The sequence below is a fragment of the Pseudophryne corroboree genome, chromosome 10 (genome assembly GCF_028390025.1).
Source record: "Pseudophryne corroboree isolate aPseCor3 chromosome 10, aPseCor3.hap2, whole genome shotgun sequence".
In the NCBI taxonomy this organism is placed as follows: domain Eukaryota; kingdom Metazoa; phylum Chordata; class Amphibia; order Anura; family Myobatrachidae; genus Pseudophryne; species Pseudophryne corroboree.
The window spans coordinates 111,375,337-111,398,425 of record NC_086453.1 but is presented as its reverse complement, the minus strand read 5'-3'; the positions used below and the strand labels follow the sequence as shown (position 1 = coordinate 111,398,425).

Here is a 23,089-nt window from a genome sequence, read left to right as displayed (position 1 = left end):
TGTCACCCACAAACGCCCTCTTCTTGTCAATCTCCTTGCGATCGGCTGTGCAAATGGATTCTTTGTTAAATCCATCGCCCAGCAACAATCCGCTTTGTACCTGTACGACGCGCCTGCGCATTGCAGTGCATACACATGCGCAGTAGTAACCTGTTCGCTGCGCTGCGAAAAACGTCAGCGAGCGATCAACTCGGAATAACCCCCTTAATCTCCTCTTTTCTAGTGTGAACATGTCAAGCCTTGCAAGTCTTTCCTGGTATTCCAACGTCTCCATACCCTTAATTAGTTTGGTCGCCCGCCTCTGAACCTTTTATAGTTCCGGGATATCCTTTTTGTAGTAAAGTGCCCAAAATTGTTGCAGTATTCCAGATGGGGTCTCACTAGGGCTTTATATAATGGGAGTATAACACTCATCCCTTGCATCAACACCTCTCTTTATGCATGCTAGTACCTTGTTTACCTTTTATACCGCTATCCTAGATTTGGTGCTGCTGCTAAGTTTGTTATCTATATGAACACCTAAATCTTTTTCCAGTACAGAGTCCCCTAAAATCACCCCATTAAGTATGTAGGTGTTATTTTTGTTCTTGTTACCAAGGTGCATTACCTTACACTTGTCTGTATTAAACCTCATTCTCCATTTTGCTGCCCATGATTCCAGTTTAAATAAATCATTCTGGAGAGACTCAGCTTCTCCCTCCGAATTTATAACCTTACAAAGTTTGGTATCGTCTGCAAAAAATTTACACCATGCTCTCTAGACCTTCTGCTAGATCGTTAATGAAAATGTTGAACAATAGCGGTCCGAGAACAGACCCTTGTGGCACACCACATGTGCACAGCGTCTATTCAGTGAAGACAGGGAGAGGGGGCATGCCAGCAGCTCACAGAGCGCTGGTCATGCCCCCTTTAGTGATGAAAAACGGGGCGTGACTAACGATCACGGTAGTGCAGAGAGGCCACGCCCCTTCCGGTTAGGCCATTTTTGGGTGCACACGCTTCGCGGGCGCTGGAGTCCAGCTTAGTGGTGCCAGAATGTTGGGAGGTATGAAAACCTAGTAAGGTAAGGTACAGTGTGGTATACACAGGGGCGTTTTAACAGAGGAGTGGGCCCGAGTGCATACTCCTGGTGGGCCCCCTCCTCTCCACAGTGCAGTAGGCTCCAGCATTGTGCCTACTGTGCTTATGCAGGTCTCTGGAAACATGGTGCCCTCCATGTTCCATAGACTACTTTCACTACTGTGCATGCGCTGCAGCTTGTTTAGATGTGATGTTAGCTGCGGCTGCAGCACCGGACACGGGACCCCTGGAAAGGTAAGTCTTAAAACATGGGTACAGTATGTGTGGTGTGGGTCACCCTAGCACCCAAGGGCCCGTGTGCCCCGTACACATTGCTCTCATTACCGAAATGCCAATGTGTATACATCATCATTTTTCTCTTATGAGCAGAATCTTTGCTTTAAATTCCCATGTCTGAGTTCTGGATAGTCAGACTCATCACTGTAAGGCACTGGTAGCAGCAAGATTTCCTCTGCGCTCTTTACTGAGATTCTGACTTTTATTATTTGTCTTTCTTTTCTCGCTGCGGTTCCGGGTCAATAATCTATTAGCAGATAATAGATATGTGATATAGGAGCAGCAGAAAGTGTAATCAAACAGGAACTCTTTATTTATAAATAGAAACAAAGTACCACTGTATTATATGGTAATATAAGTGCTGTCTTCTGGAATTCTATATACATATAAAGTCCGGTGTAGGCTTGCACTCTGTTATAGTCACAACTTCAGGGTGTCCTGTGTATTCATAATATAGCCAAGGTCCCACAGACCGTACTACAGCAATTCAGTCACATAAAGAAAGCCCATAGGGTCAGGTTTCTAATTCAACATTTCATGATTTTTTTTATATCATTTCAAAGTCTTACATGATGAAATGCATTTGGGTTGTGGCATGGAGACATTGCCATGTCGATGTAAATAAGGACTCGCTGCTGGGGTATAGAGACAGCAGGCCGATACTATGAAACCACACTGAGTACTGTAATACCACTCTGGGTTTGGAAGCTGCAAAATACTGATATTGCTGTATCTGCTGATGTCCATCTAAAATGAAGAGACAAAGGGGGTAACTCAGACCGGATCGCTAGGGTGCGTTTTTTGCATCCCTGCGATCAGGTAGTCGCCGCCTACAGGGGAGGGGAAATTCGCTGTGCAGGGGTGCGATCGCATGTTCAGGAGAGCTGCACAAACAGCAGTTTGTGCACTCTGCACAGCCCAGGACTTACTCAGCTGTTGCGATGATCGGGGCTGAAGCTGACGTCACCTCCCACAAAACGCTGGGTCCCTCCTGCGTTTTTCCGGACACTCCATAGAAACGGTCAGTTGCCACCCACAAACGCCCTCTTCCTGTCAATCTTCTTGCGATTGCCGGTGCAATTGGATTTTTCGCACCATCCCGTCGCTGCCCGTCGCTCCCCGTCGCTGCAGACCATCACGCCTGTGCATTGCGGTGCATACGCATGCGCAGTTCAGAACTGACCGCCCGCTGTGTGAACACACACAGCAGCGATCAGGTCTGAATTAGCCCCTGAGTTGGACACTACATCCCCTTGGGCAGGCAAAGACAATGCTTCTTTTCTTAAACTTACAGTACATGTAAGTTTTTATGTGTGCTGCTATTAAATGTAATTGCTTTTAAACTCACTGAGTAGCACATCCTGTTATTCTTTGCATAGACATCTCTAAGTGACTCCTGAGGAGGAGAAACATTGCAAAGGGAGCTGAAAGTAGTGAATGGGAATTAAGATTTCATAAGGACAAACTTCCACTAAATTTATTCAATAGACTAAAGGCTGAGCATGGTGATATTAATCTTTTGTTGCTCATATATATATATATATATATATATATATATATATATATATATATATATATATATATATATATATATATATATATATATATATATATATATATATATATATATATATTAGTTACTAGCCCGTCAAAATGTCGGGATAACATAACAGTAATGTCAGTGCAGGTGGCTCTGCGCACCCGAACGGAGCAACAATTGAATTCCTCTGTTGGGTGCCATCTAGTGGCCGCCAGCACGCACAACACTTGAATTTCCCCTATAGAGTTGAGGAGCAGCGTTATCTTTTTACTATATAGTATATATATTGTGAGGAGATCAGGATAGGGGTGCCCTCTCCAGGGGTAGATGGGCACCTCCAAACACACAGCAGCTAGGAAAACAGCACACCATCCTGGGTTTTCATGCAATCTAGCCGTGGCTATTTTTTTTTGTGCAGTACAAAAACAAAACATAAAAATAAATCCTACCCTGTTTGGGCACTAACTAAACATCATAGATTCCATCTCTCAAAGTGGTAGGACCCTACCACAAACACGGGCATATGCACAGTACTTACAGTCAGTAAATCAATAGTCCTGCGTTGTCTGGACCGTGCCCCCCTTACCGCTGCCATGACGCCCCTTAAACACTGCAGCGACTCCCCCTCCCACCCTGCGAATGCCTCTGCCTGTCAATCAGGCAGAGGCGTTCACACAAGTGAGATGCCTTTGTATGCAGTGCACCTTCTGCTTGTGCACACACTTCACAGGGCATCAGCATGCAAACCCTGCTGGAGCATTGTTCCATGCTGAATTAGGCCACAAGTCAGAATCGTGACACACTGCTCTACTGTTCAGAGAAGTCTGGACAGAAGTAGTCTTAATGGAAGAAATGTGGCCAAAAAGCCAAACCTTCGATGTGGCAACAAGGCTAAGTGACTCAACTATGCACAAAAATGTAGAAACTGAGGTGCAGAAAAATGGCAGCAGGTGTTCTGGACTGATGAGTCAAAATGAAATATTTGCTGTAACAAAAGGCAGTTTTTTTCACTGAAGGGCTGGAGTGCAGTACAATAATGAGTGTCCGCAGGCAACAGTGAAGCATGGTGAAGATTCCTTGCAAGTTTGGTCTACATTTCACAAATGGAGTTAGGGATTTGGTCAGGATTAATGTTGTCCTCAATGCTGAGAAATCTACGCAGGTAATTACCCTTTATGCAATATCATCAGGGAGGCCCCTGATTGGCTCCAAATTTATTCTGCAGCAGGACAATGATCCCAAACATGCAGCCGATGTCATTAAGAACTATCTTTGGCGTAGAGAAGAACAAGGATTTTGATTTGCTTGTAATTGGCATTGCATGTGTGGGGAAGTTGCTCAGTGAAAGTTTATTACTACATGATGTCTGGTGTTTACCTCCTTGATCATTTGGCCATTTGTGGTCAGGTGTACTATATCTTTACATTTAGTGAGGTGTAGTTGTGGTGTAAAAGACAAATTGTGATTCCTGATTAGTAAAAAAAAACAAATACCAAACACTGAGCAACATCACCAAACAGGTAATTTCAACTTTAAATTTGTCATTTATTTTGTACTGTCTGGACATGGCTACTAATAACAGATGCACAAATAAAATATAAAGGGTATGCAGTGTACAGTATAATGGGGTCAGTGATGTAGTGTAGGGTATAGAGAGCTCAGTGATGTAGTATAGGATATACAGCGATCAGTAATGTAGTGTAGGGTATAGAGGTGCCAGTTATGTAGTATAAGGTATAGAGGGGTCAGTAATATAGTGTAGGGTAAAGAGGGGGCATGGCCTAATCACAGGAGGCATGGCCATACACCCTTAGAGAAAAATACAGAAAAGATAGTATTTTAAGCACTTCCCTGACCACACTGCAGTGTGCTAGGCTGAGAAGAACAGCTGCAGCTCCTGCTGCCAGGTAAGAGGGGGGTGGGGACCTGGGCCCCCACTGGGCCCCTCCATCATACCTGGGCCCAGGTAATTTGTACCCTCTCCTCCCCCCCTCTCTCGGCACCACTGAATGCAGTGTAGGGTTTAGAAGGGTCTGTAATATAGTGTAGGGTATAGAGGGGTCAGTAATGCAGTGTAGGGTATAAAAGGGTCTGTAATGTAGTGTAGATTATAGATGGGTCAGTGATGCAGTGTAGGGTATAGAGAGGTCAGTCATGTAGTGTAGGGTATAGAAGGGTCAGTGATGCAGTGTATGGTATAGAAGGCTCAGTGATGTAGCGTAGGATATTGAGAGGTCAGTGATGCAGTGTAGGGTATAGAGGGGTCAGTGATGCAGTGTAGGGTATAGAGGGGTCAGTGATGCAGTGTAGGGTATAGAGGGGTCAGTGATGCAGTGTAGGGTATAGAGGGGTCAGTCAGAGCCGGCCCTAACCAATATGATGCCCTAGGCAAGATTTTGGCTGGTGCCCCCTAGCACCGCCACTGGTTCTGCAGGAGATGCCTGGCATGAGTCATCTGGCAGCTCTGCTAACGTCGGGCGCCTTTTGTTTATGAAAATGCATCATATTATTTGCATTACTATGTGGCTAGGATGCACAAGCAGCTTCTGCTGATTAAAATGATATGCAGCATGCCTTTATTCTGTGTGCAACTGCGGCTGTATCTGCGTATGAAATGCTATAGTACAGTGATTTCCAGGAATACACTGTAACATAGCATTTCATATGCAGATACAGCCGCAGTCACACACAGAATATAGGCATGCCGCATATCATTTTAATCAGCAGAAGCTGCTGGTGCCCCTAAGCATACCAAATGCCCTAGGCAATTGCCTAGTTTGCCTATGCCTAAGGCCGGCTCTGGGGTCAGTGATGCAGTTTAGGGTATAGAGGGGTCAGTGTGAGGTGATGTAGTGTAGAATAGAGAGGTGTCGGTAATGTAATGTCTTTGCCAGGCTGAACATGTCAAAGTTATAACGACTGAATTGAAAATAAAAAAGTACATTTTGCAAATAAAGCACCTTACATTGCACATGCTGAATCTTTTCCCGCTAGGGATTACAGGGTAGTAAAGTGCAAAAGTAGGCAGCTTCTTCAATTCACAAGGCCACAAGTAACCATGATCTAACCAAAGTAATATATCTCATAAATACAGAACAGGCATAAAAGAGATTGCAAAAAGTCCATCACAGGGCAACAAAAATGATAAGTGGTTTGTCAAGCAAGCACTATGGAGAGAGACAAGCTACAGTGAATATGCTCAGTCTGCAAAGCTGCCAAGGACCACCAGAAAATAGTTTAGGACGTTCCAGCATTTCAGACCACAAATTGGATTAATGAACCAGCAGCCGTCTTTCTATATTCAAGAGCAAGTCTTTAATAACTTATACATTGATAATAATATATGGCAAGTACAGCTACATCTGACAGCTTCACACTAACAAGAGCTATGGCTTTACTCTTCATACAACGTGCTTTTAAGGAAAGACATTACCCATATATTTTAGATAGAGAAGACATACAAAAGAGGATGCTGTGAGTGAGGATACTTCAGTACTGATATATTCAATAAATAATACAATGCTAGCTTTTATAGAACCTTTTACAAGCCCAGGAGAGATCTTGATTTAATATACCATATATATTAAAATTTTTGCTGATTGGTGCTGAAGTCACCTAGATATCACTTAAAAGCCTAGCATGCAGGAACTCTTTAAGAAGCCCATATGCCCTATCTCTGTATCTGTCATCAGTATGTTTTATAGATATACTGTATATACCAGGGGCAAATGCAGAATGTTTCAGGATGTGGGTTTCCAAACGCTTGAGTTTGGAGCGACTGTCGCCGGCCCATGAAGGTGCAGGCCCAATGATCATGGTAAGCTACTTACCATATTCTCTCTGGTTCAATGATAGAGCACTGAGATCCACAGACACACACCGGTCAGGTGCAGAATCCCGGCAGTCACAATCCCGACAGTCAGGATGCCGACAGAGGCATCCCAATGGTCAAAATCCTGACGGATCCTTGTAAATATCTTAACCTTACCCCTGTCCTTTACCCTAACCCACCCCTTCAGCAGCCTAACCTTAAATATCCCCCACCCCCGCAGGCTAACCCTAACCCAAATTCCCCCCACAGCAGTCTAACCCAAACCTCCCCCACCCCCGCAGTCTAACCCTTGCCCTAGTGCCAAACCCTAACGCCATGTGCTTAACATTGGGATTCTGATCTTCAGGATTACACTGCTGGTCAATTAACAAATTAGAAAACTAGTAAATAACGTTGGGCTGTCATGTCCACATAGTAAAATAAAACATTAATTATGAATTATTCTTTATACAACATACATAAAACAAAACAAACAGACAACGGAGTAAATAGTACAACAGATCATCATGAAGCAGTTGCTAAACTACAGTAGGAAATGTTACAAATCTGTTGAACACTAAAACAAGATTGATTGCTACATAATTAACTTCATGTAATGGGTATAGTGACAGGAGATTGTTACCCAAGTGAGGGAGATTGTTTCTGTTCAGTAATGTTGTGAATTTATATTGCTACCAAGGCAGCTGGGTTGGGTATGATATCTCGACAGTCCTAACGTCAACATTCATGTAGACATAAGAACGTGGAACCCTAATGTTGACATTCTCGACAAAGTCAACATTTCACCAGTCAACATTCTGACAATGTCGCCAAGTTGCCTGTCGACATTTTAACAATGTCACCATCAAAACTGTCAACATTGTGGCGTTGACAGGATGAATGTTGACATTGTAATTGTCAACCTCTTGACTACATCCCTATTAGTTTATGGCATTAATAAAACATAGGGGTAAATTTACTAAGGTGGGAGTTTTTTTTAGAGCTGCTGATGTTACCCATAGCAACCAATCAGATTCTACTTAACATTTATCTAGCTGCTTCTATAAGATAATAGATAAAATCTGATTGGTTGCTAAAGGCAACATCACCAGTTCTTAAAAAAACTTCCACCTTTGTAAATTTACCCCATAGTGTCTGAATGTAAACACCATTTACTAGTGGATGGGCCAAATAAGATGCAAACAGATGCCTCAAGGAGAAAGATCTCATGCAGCCAGGGAAGACATTCAGCCTAATGGCCCCCAAACATCATCAGCCACGATACCATGATTCCCCGATCCGCCGACCAGATCTGCCTTCGATGATCGGCATTCCATCAGGGAAACGGGGAAATGAACCATGTTAAAAATGCCCAATTCCCTGATCCTGACTGAAAATGGTCGGGATTGGGGGGAATACAATTTTGAAACATTGTCTCTATACATCTCTGATATATGGGGGCTATTAGTCTAGATAGCTAAATGGGGTTGTAGAACACCTTATATATTATGTGAATGAGGGGAACATTATAGGGCTCATTAAGAGTTAGAAGTATGTATTTTGTTGGTGTAAGATGTGCATCCATGCGCATCTTGTGCTAACGACTTCTAACAATGGGAGACATGGGGTCGGATGTAATGATTCCTGAGTCCGGTGTCCATGCGGGATGCCGGACAAACGTGGATATTTTTTTAAAGGGGCAATAACTTACAAGGCAAAACCATGCATTGTAAGGTATTGCCCCTTATTTTTTCATACCGATTAATGCAAAAAGACAAATCACATTTGATCTTGAAATAAACAAAGGATAAAGAAGTGCTGAATATATTGTTATATGGTAAATATGACTTTCTCATCTGTTAATAAGACAATATTCTCTCCTGTGTATCTGACTAAATTTTCCTAACGGGTTGGGCAGGAAATACCTGTGGTTGGGATGCTGGCGGTCAGAATACCGACTGCGGCATCCTGATAATCAGAATTCTGACAGGGGAGGGTAAGTATACTTACCATCTCCCACTGGCCCCCTAACCTGCCTTTCTAGCAGCCTAGACCTAACCCTCCCACCCCTGCAGCCTAACCCTAACCCCCCCGGGGGTGCCTAAACCTCACCCCCCCCCTCTCCAAAGCCTAAACCTAACCCCTCCCCCGCAACCTAATCCTAACCCTCCCTGAGGGTGCCTAAACCTAACCCACCCTCCCCACAGCCTATACCTAATTTCCCCCCCCCTCCCCCCACTCCCATGGCTTACCACTCCTGGCAGTCCAGCAGATGCTCATTCAGGATCCCAACACTGGTCTGGTGAACCTATTCAGGATGCTGATGTCAGCATTCCGAGTACTGTCAGGATTACGGCCAGGGCCGTAACTACGTGTGTGCCAAGGGGGCTTGGCACACAGCGCAGTTGCCCTGGGGGCGCACGGCCAGCGGCATGTAATGAGTCAAATTGACTCATTACATGCCGCCTCTGTGACTGCGCCGTGCGCCGCGCTGGAGGAGAGAAGACAGGAGCGCCGGGCAGCGGAGGAGGAGGGAGGGGGAGCAGAGAGCCGCAGCAGCGCTATTTGATTGGTAGTAAGCGCTGCTGCAGCATCCCCCTCTCCTTCTGTATTGGCTGCCTTGCGCTGCTGTGGATGCATCCCAGCATCCACAGCAGCGCCAGGCAGCCAATACAGAAGGAGAGGGGGATGCTGCAGCAGCGCTTACTACCAATCAAATAGCGCTGCTGCGGCTCTCTGCTCCCCCTCCCTCCCCCTCCTTCTCAACTGACTTCACACTGCACGGAGAGGAAGCTGCACGAGGAGCCTGTCAGCGGGGAGAAGGAAAGTATATCCCCCTCTCTCTCTTTCTCTCTCTCTCTCTCTCTCTCTCTCTCTCTCTCTCTCTCCTGCAATGTGTAAATAGGGGTCCCATCTGCTGCAATGTGTAAAAAGGGGTCCCATCTGCTGCAATGTGTAAAAAGGGGTCCCATCTGCTGCAATGTGTAAAAAGGGGTCCCGTCTGCCGCAATGTGTAAAAAGGGGTCCCGTCTGCCGCAATGTGTAAAAAGGGGTCCCATCTGCCGCAATGTGTAAAAAGGGGTCCTGGCTGCCGCAATGTGTAAAAAGGGGTCTGGCTGCCGCAATGTGTAAAAAGGGGTCCTGGCTGCCGCAATGTGTAAAAAGGGGGACTGGCTGCCGTAATGTGTAAAAAGGGGTCCTGGCTGCCGCAAAGTGTAAAAAGTGGGACTGGCTGCCGCAATGTGTAAAAAGGGGGACTGGCTGCCGTAATGTGTAAAAAGGGGTCCTGGCTGCCGCAATGTGTAAAAAGGGGGACTGGCTGCCGCAATGTGTAAAAAGGGGGACTGGCTGCCGCAATGTGTAAAAAGGGGGACGCTGTCTATTGTAATGTATAAAAGGGGCTCTAACTGGTGTAGTGGCGCTACTGTCCAGCGTAATTTGAATAATGGAGACTACTGTGCACCGTAGTGTGAATTGCTATCATTTTGTTGCCACGCCCCTTCCCGTGAAGCCACGCCCCTATATATTTTTCGCGCGCCTACGGCGCGCACTGCACCTATCTTGTACGGGGGGGGGGCGCCAATGTCAGTTATTGCACACAGCGCTAAAATGCCTAGTTACGGCACTGATTACGGCGTCGGTATTCTGACTGCTGGGATACCAACCACTGGGATCCTGACTGGATACCATCCTATTTGTGCTTTGCATTATATTATCAGACTGTTTACAAATAGGGTAATGCCTCTTCTGCAACAAGTACTAATACAGGTTGAGTATCCGTTATCCAAAATGCTTGGGACCAGAGGTATTTTTGATATGGGATTTTTCCGTATTTTGGAATAATTGCATACCATAATGAGATATCATGGTGATGGGACCTAAATCTAAGCACAGAATGCATTTATGTTACATATACACCTTATACACACAGCCGGAAGGTAATTTTAACCAATATTTTTTGTGACTTTCTGCAGTGAACAAAGTGTATCTACATTCACACAATTCATTTATATTTCATATACACCTTATACACACACCCTGAAGGTCATTTAATACAATATTTTTAATAGCTTTGTGTATTAAACAAAGTTTGTGTACATTGAGCCATCAAAAAACAAAGGTTTCACTATCTCACTCTCACTCAAAAAAGTCCGTATTTCGGAATATTCCGTATTTCGGAATATTTGGATATGGGATACTCAACCTGTACATGCACCTAATTGTTGAACATTCTGCCAGGAATGCGTACACTTATTGGTTTGTCTGGCATAAGTACAAGTGTTTTTGAGTTGTCTGCTTCACAAGCTGTGTCATAATCTATATATGGATGCCAGGGCTGCAGGGACATCTTTTGGGTGGGGTTTTGTGGTAAACTGTGTGTGTCAGGGGATGGGCCACCCTGTTGTGAATACTAAGATCATGTGGCTGAGACTCCCATACAAATCCCCCCTCTCACCACCTCTTATGGATGTAAGCACACTTTTTCTTGCATACCTCTATCCTACCTACTCCAAAATTGTATATGTTATGTTTCGACTCTAAATTACGCTCTTCATGTTTCAGCTAGATTTAAACGTGAATGTTTGAAGAAGCATGCTCTTCAATTACACAGAGGTCAAGTATATAGACTAGAGCTCTTGAATATATACTTGACCATCTTCTGTGTATGAAATAATTGTTAATTGGTAATAAATTATGGGGATGAAATTGTTTGTGTAAAGCATTCAATTCACTGAAAATAAATAAAGCCAAAGAATAAGAAAACCCTGTTACGATATAATGACCCAAAAGAGCACCTCCACCCAGGGCCGTAACTAAGTGTGTGCCAGGTGTGCCTGGCACACAGCGCAGCTGCCCTGAGGGCACGGCCAGCGGCATGTAATGAGTCAAATTGACTCATTACATGCCGCCTCTGCTGTGTGCGCCGCCGCGCTGTGGAGGAGAGAGCAGCGCCGGGCAGCGGAGAAGGAGGAGAAGGGAGGGGGACTGGAGCCGCGGTGCATCCCAGCATTCACAGAGGCGCCAGGCAGCCTATACGGAAGGAGAGGGGACTGCTGCAGCGGCGCTTACTACCAATGACATAGCGCTGCTGCGGCTCCAGTCCCCCTCCCTCCTCCTCCTTGTCCGATGCCTGCACCGAGGGAGCTGCCAGCAAGAGAAGCCTGTCAGCGGCAAGATGGTAAGTATCTCTCTCTCTCTCTCTCTCTCTCTCTCTCTCTTTCTCTCTCTCTCTCTCTCTCTCTCTTTCTTTCTTTCTCTCTCTCTCTCAGGGGGACACCATCTGCCGTAATATGTAAAAAGGGGGACTGGCTGCCACAATGTGAAAAAAGGGGGACACCGTCTGCCGTAATATGTAAAAAGGGGGCCTGACTGCCGCAATGTGTAAAAAGGAGGTCACCGTCTGCCGTAATATGTAAAAAGGGGGCCTGGCTGCCGCAATGTGTAAAAAGGGGGTCCCCGTCTGCCGTAATATGTAAAAAGGGGGACTGGCTGCCGCAATGTGTAAAAAGGGGGACACCGTCTGCCGTAATGTGTAAAAACAGAGACGCTGTCTGTTGTAATGTGTAAAAGGGTGACGCTGTCTGCCGTAATGTGTAAAAAGGGGGACGCTGTCTGCCGTACTGTGTAAAAATGGGGACGCTGTCTGCCGTAATGTGTAAAAAGGGACGCTGTCTGCTGTAATGTGTAAAAAAGGGGACGCTGTCTGCCGTAATGTGTAAAAAAGGGGGACACCGTCTGCCGTAATGTGTAAAAACAGAGACGCTGTCTGTTGTAATGTGTAAAAGGGTGACGCTGTCTGCCGTAATGTGTAAAAAGGGGGACGCTGTCTGCCGTACTGTGTAAAAATGGGGACGCTGTCTGCCGTAATGTGTAAAAAGGGACGCTGTCTGCTGTAATGTGTAAAAAAGGGGACGCTGTCTGCCGTAATGTGTAAAAAAGGGGGACGTTGTCTGCTGTAATGTGTAAAAAAGGGGGACGTTGTCTGCTGTAATGTGTAAAAGGGACACTGTCTGCCGTAATGTGTAAAAAAAAGGGGACGCTGTCTGCCGTAATGTGTAAAAAAGGGGGACTGTCTGCTGTAATGTGGAAAAAGGGGGACTGTCTGCTGTAATGTATAAAAGGGGCTGTACCTGGTGTAGTGGCGCTACTGTGCACCGTAGTATGAATTGCTATTATTTTGTGGCCACGCCCTTCCCCATGAAGCCACGCCCCTATATATTTTTGCGCACCTACGGCGTGCACTGCCCTATCTATTATTTTGTGGCCACGCCCCTTCCCCATGAAGCCACGCCCCTATATATATATTTTGCGCGGCTGCGGCGCGCACTGCCTCCTATCTTCCATGGGGGGCGCGCCAATGTCGTTTCTTGCAAACAGCGCTAAAATGCCTAGTTACGGCACTGCCTCCACCACTCTCCAAGAAGCTGTGCCCCAACAGCAGTTTAGTGTTAAGTAAACTTCTAGCTTACAAATGTCTATTAAAATAATATTGAGTGAAATATAGTATATACAGATGTGTGCCCTGCGTACGGCTTAATTCAGACAGGGCCATAACTAGGTGTGTGCGGACTGTGCAACCGCACATAGCGCTGCAGGGCAGGAGGCGCTGTTGGCGGCACATATCAATTATCTGTTTAATTACTTTTACTTGCAGCTTCCCCCATTTTGAAACCCAGTAACTCCTGACCGCCCCTGTTTCCTACCCCCACCCCTTCTGTCACTATTACCTATACAACATTTATGAACTTAACTTGAGAGCTATTTATTATTCAGTCACACTGTCCTTTATTACATTTCAAGATGCTGACATACCCAGAATTCAAACCCATTGCCTGTGACAATGCTGTCGTACACTCTACTCATTGAGCTATCAGCTCTTGCATAGAAGGCTAGAGAATTCTAAGCTAGAGAATTCTAACTATTTAAAGTTCACCTTGTACTTTGTGAAAAAGGAAATCTATGTAGTGTGTGGCTTCAAGGAATCGGCTGTGTGGCTGCACGCTACATAGATCTGCTCAACTGCAATGCTAATTTTTTTTTTTTTTTTGCACAGTACAAGCAGCTTCATATTGTTAGAAATCTCATAGTTTTTACGCAGGATCAAATAGCTCAATGAGTAGGGTGTTTGACTGGAATGCAACGGGTTATAGGTTTGAATCCTGGGTATGGCAGTATATTGAAATGTGTTATTTAATAAAGGGTATTGTAACTTAATACAGCAAGCTCTCAAGTTAAGTGCATGAATATGGTATAAAGAGGATTTGTGTCCAAATCCATTTTCTTGCAGTGATCTATGGATGTGTGTGTATAAAATATATGTGGGAAGGGGCGTCATAGCATGGGCTTTCTCTGGGATCAATTTTTTTTGTCATGCCCCTCCCCATGAGGCATCTGCCTTATGAGGGTTATTCAGAGTTGGTTGCCGTTTTTGCTAAAATAGCATGCTGAGTGCCGCCCAGCACAGAGCAAGGCCGCACAGCATGTGTGACACCGCCCAGCAATTCGATTGTGATAGCATTGCAAAAAAAAAGAGATTGACACCTGCTAGGCTGCGTAGGCAGGTGTACTGCCGCCATGTTTCCGATTGCAGGAAATGCAGAAGACATCATCAGCTGGGTCCAAAAATGGGCATGACATGCCTGCATTTCCTGCTCCACTCCCACCCCTCCCCCAAGGCCATGTAGCCACACTGCACACCCCTCCAACTGTCAAACATAATGTGATCACATACTTCCGGAATGAGATCTCATAATGAAAGCATGTGCACACACACTGTGGCCGCTCCATGTACCTAGTGTTCAGAAAATTGCCCATTTGCGATTTTCGGGACACTGCAATCAATTCTGAATAGCCCCCAATGTCTCTATTGGAATAATGGGGGGGGGGGGGGGGGAATTCTCTTACTGGCACAGGGCACCAAAAAGTCTAGTTACGGCATTGAATTCACAAATGGGTTGTATGAGATAAATATGGGTTGTATGAGATAAATAAGTGTAATAAACACTGTATGTGCTGGTATTATGTTTGTACAGTATATAAATGCACCTTTAGTATAACACTTTAGACTTTATTATCTTACAACTGTGCATAATGTTAATTCTCAATAGTCTAAGATTTCCATTAAACCATTGAAACTTTGTCCTTTTTAGTGCATGATATTTTAGACCTATTCACTGCAGTAATTATAAATAAAAGCACATTCCTCAGAAAGTACTAGTATTTATTCCAAGTTACAGACTGATTACTGTACATTTCCATTTTTCTATGTACAATAATGTGTTGACCCATGGAATATACAGTAAAGCCAAGGCTGATTCAGAGGTCATGCAACTCAATTTTGCTAATGGATCTTGTGTTTTCTTTGGCAATGCACCTTCAGCATGAGCAACTACTGGTGGTGAGTCATTTTTTGGCATCTCAGTCATATCTTCACTCGTGGTCATTGGGTGTATCTGGTCATATCACATGTATGTAGGTGTATTTGCAGGTTATGCTGAGTTAAGCATATGCAGAGAACCTTCTTGTTCCAGACATATCTCTTTCACCAGGTATACTGTAGGTCTACTGAATTGTGCGTTGGTACCATGGACAGCAGCTGTCACAAGCCTATGGATGAGAGCCACTACAGCTCCTCATACAGGCGAAGATTCACAATTATTTCCATGCACACAATTCTCAATCAGCCCCATTCACTTTAATGCAACTGCCTTCAAAATAAATACATAAAAGCATTAAGATGATTATTAACATTAATGAATGGAAGTGGATATCATAGATCAAAGTATATGAAGTATGTCATAGCTTCTTCCAATAAAGTTTTCTAGTCTAGGTTCAATACATGTTGCTCACTAGACATAGGCAAATCTGATGTGAATAATTGATTGAGTACTATATGAATATTCACTAAGCTACTTGTATACAGACGTTCAAAGCATTATGAACTCCTGGGAGCGCGTGCTATGAGGAATATTCTGAACTCATTCCATCAAAAGGCTGCAGGGGTTTTTAATGAGAAAATATATGTACAGTACCGTGGGTTTGGAACTGGCAATTAATGCTAGCAGTTGGCCCACAATCTGCTTAGCATTGTACTAAGTATTTGAGGGGTTAAGTCATGCCATTGGCTTTTATTTTCACAGAAAAGCCAGAAGACACTGAACTGTATATAATATTAAGCTATGCATATTTTATAAGCTAACCTTGAGTATCAAAAATAGGAACAGGCCAGTAATGTCATATGCGTAGAGTGTGTCATCTGTCACATAAGTGCCCTAGACCCCTTCATTGCCAGAGAGGAATGGTGTCTTGGTGTATTGGTGTCTTGGTGTATTGGTGTCTTGGTGTATTAAAAGGTAGCATGCGAGAAATTAATGCAGAACATGATTCACATTGTTACATAAATGGAACTTTATAATCATCTATTTCCAGTGTACAATAAAGACTGTATTTGTGCACATTTAGGCATTTATACGTGCACGTTTTTGTGTTTTGTCGTGGTGCAAGATTAAATGGTGACTTTGACTATCTTTGAGAAAATACTTAGGCTTTGGTGATGAGTACAGCTAGCAGCAAAGATAATGCAGGTGAAAGTGGATAAACTATATATTTATTGGCCAATATATCTTAACTGAAATGCTGTAGTGTGTGTTACAACAGATGGCTTCCCTTCCTTAGCTACAGCAAAGATTAGTCTGACGGTCAGCTTCATGACCCATGAATTGCTTTCGCATTAATACTGTATTCCCCAAAATACCATTACTGTTGTGCTACGTACATTATTATCCGAGGCAAATAACAATTAAGAAAATTAGTACTTGTACAACTAACATTAAATATACTAATATAATTATTTGCTTTTTAGCTAAAATCAGTATATTTGAAAATTGTACATATTTAAAGAACTGGAGAAAAAGACAACTGGAATAATGTTCAGTAAGTTTATCATAGGCATCAGGTGACCTACAAGTTAAGAGGAACTTAAATGTATACATCAGGCTTGTTTTAGAACAGTGGTTCCCACATTTTGTCCGCAAGGCAACCTAACAGCCCAGGTATTAAGATATCCACGCTTGAGCACACAGATGGTATAATCAAACTGACTGAGGTACTAATTAAGCCAACTGTGCTTAAACATGGATATCCTTAAATCTAGGCTGTTATGGTGCCTTGAGGACCACATTTGGGAATCACTGTTATAGAGTAAATTTTTATGTAATCTTCTCCATTCATTACCTATATGCACTAGTTACAAATGAAGCTCACAGGAGAATTGCTCTCGCTAGAAAATTTTCCCATCTCCCTCATTACCATCTCTTGCATGCATTTTAACCCTTTAGATTCCACACATGTAGAACCTACTCAGACACACCAGTATTCCTCTGAGGTCGCTAAACCACAAAAATAACTTCATTATTGCAATGGCATCAGCATATAGGAGAGGAGAGGTGGCACAGAAGTGCTTGATTACTGGACCAAGTAATCGCTGTGTTGCAGACAGTACTGAACATGATAATCAGTACATTCCATGGAAACCTGTCTGCTACTTACATAAGTCCCTTCAACTTTTAATTGTGCATTTATGAAGCTGGGCAATTGTGCCTGCATACATTTTTACTGGATACATTGCAGACCTGTATTATATAATCAATCAATATCTTTTTTTTATACTCTATTTGTTGAAAATGCAACATTTATCATTAATACATCTCATCCCATCACAATGACTTTACACAATAATATGTCATGTACCCCTGCATTTGACTGACAGAAAGGATGAATGCACTTTTCCATCGAACTTTAATTGATTTCAGAATTCCAATTTAGCTTTGGAATGTGCTGTTTTTGTGAGCATCTTTTTTTTTATAAAGGGAGAGAAACTGTTAGCGCAGCTCAGACTGATTCATTGTTGCATGTGGTTGCAGAAGCTTCAGGGTGGTACCTGTTACTCTGTCTCTGAAAAGGGCAGCCTAATGGCTTTACTAATAAACGAGACAGCAGTAGTGTAGACAGGTGCTCTGGACTGTAGTTATTAATCAATAGAGAACAAGAGACCTCTGCTGATCAAAAACAATCTAACTGATTTGCTTTAGTCACAGATTACTTAAAAAAGAAAAGAAAAAATTCTATCTATCTATCTATCTATCTATCTATCTATCTATCTAAAGCTCTACTAGTCTTCTATGTGAACAGCAATGTTGCACTAATCCTCGATCCTCGTGTCCTGCAAAGCATTTCCATACAGTACTTCCACATTGCTACATGCTGCTGACTTTCCATCTTAAATATGAAAGTTAAACTCCAGGTGCATTGTGTCCTATCCACTTCTGTTAGACAGGATGAAACTGATCTATACAGCAACCCACCAACACAATACAAACTAAATAACCATTGTGGTTCTCCTGCTCTTCTCCCCAGCAATCGTTACAGGATGACTTAACAAGGGTTGTTAATAGAGGGCATGAAATATTAATAATGAAGAACACCTTAGTGGCCAGCATGCTATTACTTACCTGCGGTGTATATAGCACTGCTTGCCTGAAGGATTAACACAGATCTCCAAATGAATTCTGGCATTCTGCTGCTGGTTATCCCTTCATCTCCCGAATGCTGGAAGACAGCTAGATCCCCATCAACACAAACACAGGTTGGAAGGGGGGAAAAAAATAAGAAAAATCTGCTAGTTTCCGAGAAAGAGAAAACCTTTACAGATCTCCTTCCTTTATTGTATTTGCTACAATGCACTGAATTCCCTGCTAAAAGACAAAGAAACTATTCTTCTGCCTTAGTATACCCTAAATGATCCCCTCTTACTATCACTGTGCATGTAAGAATTCTGTAGCTCTTAGAATAAACCTTCCTGTTTGATTTTCTTTCTTTCGCTCCTCCTTACTCATTCCGTTCTCTTTTCCTTGCTTTCTCCCTGGCTCTTTACCTTCCAGTCACTGTTACCCTCCCCTTTTTTCTTTTTGAATATGTTTATTTCACTCTCCCTCGCTCGTTCTGTCTCCCTTACATAATACATGTTGTTCCTTCTCCTTGAGATTTCCTAGTCTGTCCTCATTTCCACAGTCACAGTATTCCCTGCTCAGTTACTGGTGATGTTCCACTTTTGAGGTACTTTTCTGCATTTGAATCCTCTCCTTGCTCTTTAAAACCAGATTCCGTCATTGCTTCTCCTATACTACCCTCATGCATCCTTAGAGAATTGGTAGGAACTGTTGTTCCCAGTGCCACATACTGTAGATAAGAAATAATTTCTATCAATCCAACATATACTGTAACACAATAAGTCTATGTCTGTCTGTTTTTACCCAGTTTTGTTCTATTACTGTTGTTCTAATTGTAAAGCGCAACGGAATATGCTGCGCTATATAAGAAACTGTTAATAAATAAATAATAAATAAATAAATAAGTTTACAGCATGAGACGGAATAAGTGTAAAATGCTTATTCTAGCTCAACATAAACAAAAGCAATTAAATAAAAATATGCAACACAATTCATTCACACAAAAGAAATCTAACATTTATAATAAATGAATGGTATTGTACAAACCTGGTTAATCAAATATTCAATGTTTGCCATGGTCTGTAAACCTTTATATATTACACATTTATGTCTTCCTGTTAAGCATAAGTGCTTTTGGGGTTGTCTTTATTATTCTACTCTATATATTATTATTTGCTGTGGGGTAAAATAGCACCTCCCGTGATGTTTCAGGTTGAATGGGTTAGCTTCACAACACTGGGGCCAAACAGGTCACCCTCTGAGAGAAGTTTGTATGTTCTCCTCATGTTTGTGTGGTTCACACCCCCCCCCCCCCCCACCCCAGCATTCTGCTTTCCTTCTACTCTCTAAAGACATGCTGCAAGAGTAGCAGGATTCTGACTAGTGTGTATGGTATTGATTGCAAGCTCCACTGGTGCAAGTACTGATGTGAATGATTGCAATTCTCTGGAAAAAGCTGTGTACAGAAATATAGTACAGTATATTGGCACAATATAAATACTGTACCTGGAGGTAATGGCTTAATAATCGAGGTTGCTGACCTGTCTACCAAATAACTTAGTAATCACTATCAAGTTACTTTTGTTGAATATGGAAAAAAACAGTAATACTGCATAAAAATAATTGAATGGTGCCATTTGTGAGCGTGACTAATTCATAGCAGAAAGCACCATTCACAAAGAACACCAATAGACGTAGAACGGGAAGGTAGTCCTTGTCATGTTTTCTCATTTGAAAGCAGGAATTATTATCACAATGTGCCATTTCCAAAATCAATCCAGATTTAGAATAATGAAAAAAGGAGTATTATACATTTAAGGGTGTGAAAATATATAATAAAAGTCTTAACAATTATCAATATGTCATTATATGTCTAGAATATTTTACATATACATTAAAACTTTAGACGTGGAAAGTAAGGAAGGTATTTAATAAAGCGCTCTTTAGTCAAACTGCTGCTTTTTGCCATAATTTCTGGTGGTTTTCCGATCACAGAATTTCTACATGCCAAATCCCCAAAACAACACCCTTATTGAGTGTAACACACTCTAAATTTCCATCCTGATATTTTTCATAAAAAAATTAGAAATCCCAGAACACATTAAACTGCAGTTTATCCCAGGAAAAAAGTCCCCCCAACTGCTGTAACAAGCAGGATAGCTGAAATAAAAGTTATCTTGCTTGTCATTGTGCAAATTATCATCAGTCCTAGACAGGCTCGGACTGGGCCACCGGGGAGCTGGTGAACTCACCGGTAGACTCTGCTGAGTTTTAGCCACGCCCTCTTTTGTGTGAGGTGCGGGGCTTACAAGAGTCGGACGGAGGGGAGGAGATGTGCTCTGCGCACTGCACTCTCCTCCACAGTCACGGGAGCAGGTGATCTTGGGCGGTGGCGGTGACACAGGGTCAGACGGAGGGGAGGAGAGGTGCACTACACACTACGCTCTCCTCCCCAGCTTGAGCCATGGGAGCAGGTGATCCCAGGTGGTGGCGATGACATGGGATCAGACTGGGAGAAGGAGATGCATGCGCTGTGCTCTTCTCCCCAGCCCTCAGATGAAGCCGCAGGCAGCAGTATCAGCGGGAGCGGCAGAAGAGCCCGGGCGGTGGTGGTGACTGTATGAGGCAGAGTCAGAGGCCTCAGACACAGGAGCAGTGGTGGTATGCAGCACTGTGGGGGCATTATCTGTGTATCTGGCACTGGGGGCATATGTTTATCTGGCACTGCTGGAGGCATCTGTGTATCTGGCACTGCTGGGGGATCCGTGGTGTGTATCTGGCACTGCTGGGGGCATCCGTGTAACTGGCACTACTGGGGGATCCGTGTATCTGGCACTACACTACTGGGGGCTTCCGTGTAGCTGGCACTGCTGGGGTCATCCATGTATCTGGCACTGCACTGCTGGGGGCATCTGTGTAACTGGCACTGTTGGCGGCATCTGTGTATCTGGCACTGCTGGGGACATCTGTGTATATGGCACTGCACTACTGGGGGCATCTGTGTATCTGGCACTGCACTACTGGGGTCATTATGTGTATCTGGCACTTCTGGGGTCATTATTAGTGATGTTCACCGGACATTTTTCGCGTTTTGTGTTTTGGTTCTGGATTCGGTTCCGCGGCCGTGTTTTGGATTCGGACGCGTTTTGGCAAAACCTCCCTGAAAAATTTTGTCGGATTCGGGTGTGTTTTGGATTCGGGTGTTTTTTTACAAAAACCCCTCAAAAACAGCTTAAATCATAGAATTTGGGGGTCATTTTGATCCCATAGTATTATTAACCTAAATAACCATAATTTCCACTCATTTCCAGTTTATTCTGAACACCTCATACCTCACAATATTATTTTTAGTCCTAAAATTTGCACCGAGGTCGCTGGATGACTAAGCTAAGCGACCCAAGTGGCCGGCACAAACACCTGGCCCATCTAGGAGTGGCACTGCAGTGTCAGACAGGATGGCAGATTTAAAAAATAGTCCCCAAACAGCACATGATGCAAAGAAAAAAAGAAGTGCAATGAGGTAGCTGTGTGACTAAGCCAAGCGACCCAAGTGGCCGACACAAACACCTGGCCCATCTAGGAGTGGCACTGCAGTGTCAGACAGGATGGCACTTCAAAAAATAGTCCTCAAACAGCACATGATGCACAGAAAAAAAGAGGTGCACCAAGGTCGCTGTGTGACTAAGCTAAGCGACCCAAGTGGCCGACACAAACACCTGGCCCATCTAGGAGTGGCACTGCAGTGTCAGACAGGATGGCAGATTTAAAAAATAGTCCCCAAACAGCACATGATGCAAAGAAAAAAAGAGGTGCACCAAGGTCGCTGGATGGCTAAGCTAAGCGACCCAAGTGGCCGGCACAAACACCTGGCCCATCTAGGAGTGGCACTGCAGTGTCAGACAGGATGGCACTTTAAAAAATTGTCCCCAAACAGCACATGATGCAAAGAAAAAAAGAGGTGCAATGAGGTAGATGTGTGACTAAGCTAAGCGACCCAAGTGGCCGATACAAACACCTGGCCCATCTAGGAGTGGCACTGCAGTGTCAGACAGGATGGCAGATTTCAAAAATAGTCCCCAAACAGCACATGATGCAAAGAAAAAAAGAGGTGCAATGAGGTAGATGTGTGACTAAGCTAAGCGACCCAAGTGGCCGACACAAACACCTGGCCCATCTAGGAGTGGCACTGCAGTGTCAGACAGGATGGCAGATTTAAAAAGTAGTCCCCAAACAGCACACGATGCAAAGAAAAAAAGAGGTGCAATGAGGTAGCTGTGTGACTAAGCTAAGCGACCCAAGTGGCTGACACAAACACCTGGCCCATCTAGGAGTGGTACTGCAGTTTTCTAGCAAGAGGATGAGTGCTTCCATCCTCATGTGAATCTGAACCACTAGCCATGAACATAGGCCAGGGCCTCAGCCGTTCCTTGCCACTCCGTGTCGTAAATGGCATATTGGCAAGTTTATGCTTCTCCTCAGACGCTTTTAATTTAGATTTTTGGGTAATTTTACTGAACTTTTGTAGTATACTTGACGACACAGAGGTAGAGCAGTGGACTACTGTACCGTACTGCTATATATTATATACTGGTGGTCAGCAAAATTATGCACTGTCCTCCTACTATATATACTGCGCAAAACTTAAATGCACCACAGGTATGGATGGATAATATACTTGACGACACAGAGGTAGGTAGAGCAGTGGCCTACTGTACCGTACTGCTATATATTATATACTGGTGGTCAGCAAAATTACGCACTGTCCTACTATATATACTGCGCAAAACTTAAATGCACCACAGGTATGGATGGATAGTATACTTGACGACACAGAGGTAGGTAGAGCAGTGGACTACTGTACCGTACTGCTATATA

General features: G+C 43.6%; 1 protein-coding gene across 2 annotated transcripts in view; it reads right to left on the bottom strand.

The window, feature by feature from the left end:
• CA11 (carbonic anhydrase 11) overlaps window positions 1–18,771 on the bottom strand; it is a 500,072-nt gene extending 481,301 nt beyond the window's left edge. The window contains exon 1 of one of the 2 annotated variants that reach the window (XM_063942739.1): window positions 18,218–18,771. In XM_063942739.1, coding sequence (XP_063798809.1) covers window positions 18,218–18,281 — 64 coding nt within the window. In that variant the 5' untranslated portion in view covers window positions 18,282–18,771. The remainder of the gene's footprint in view (window positions 1–18,217) is intronic. The other variant, XM_063942738.1, reaches the window with a different exon arrangement.
• Between the last annotated feature and the right edge of the window lie 4,318 nt (window positions 18,772–23,089).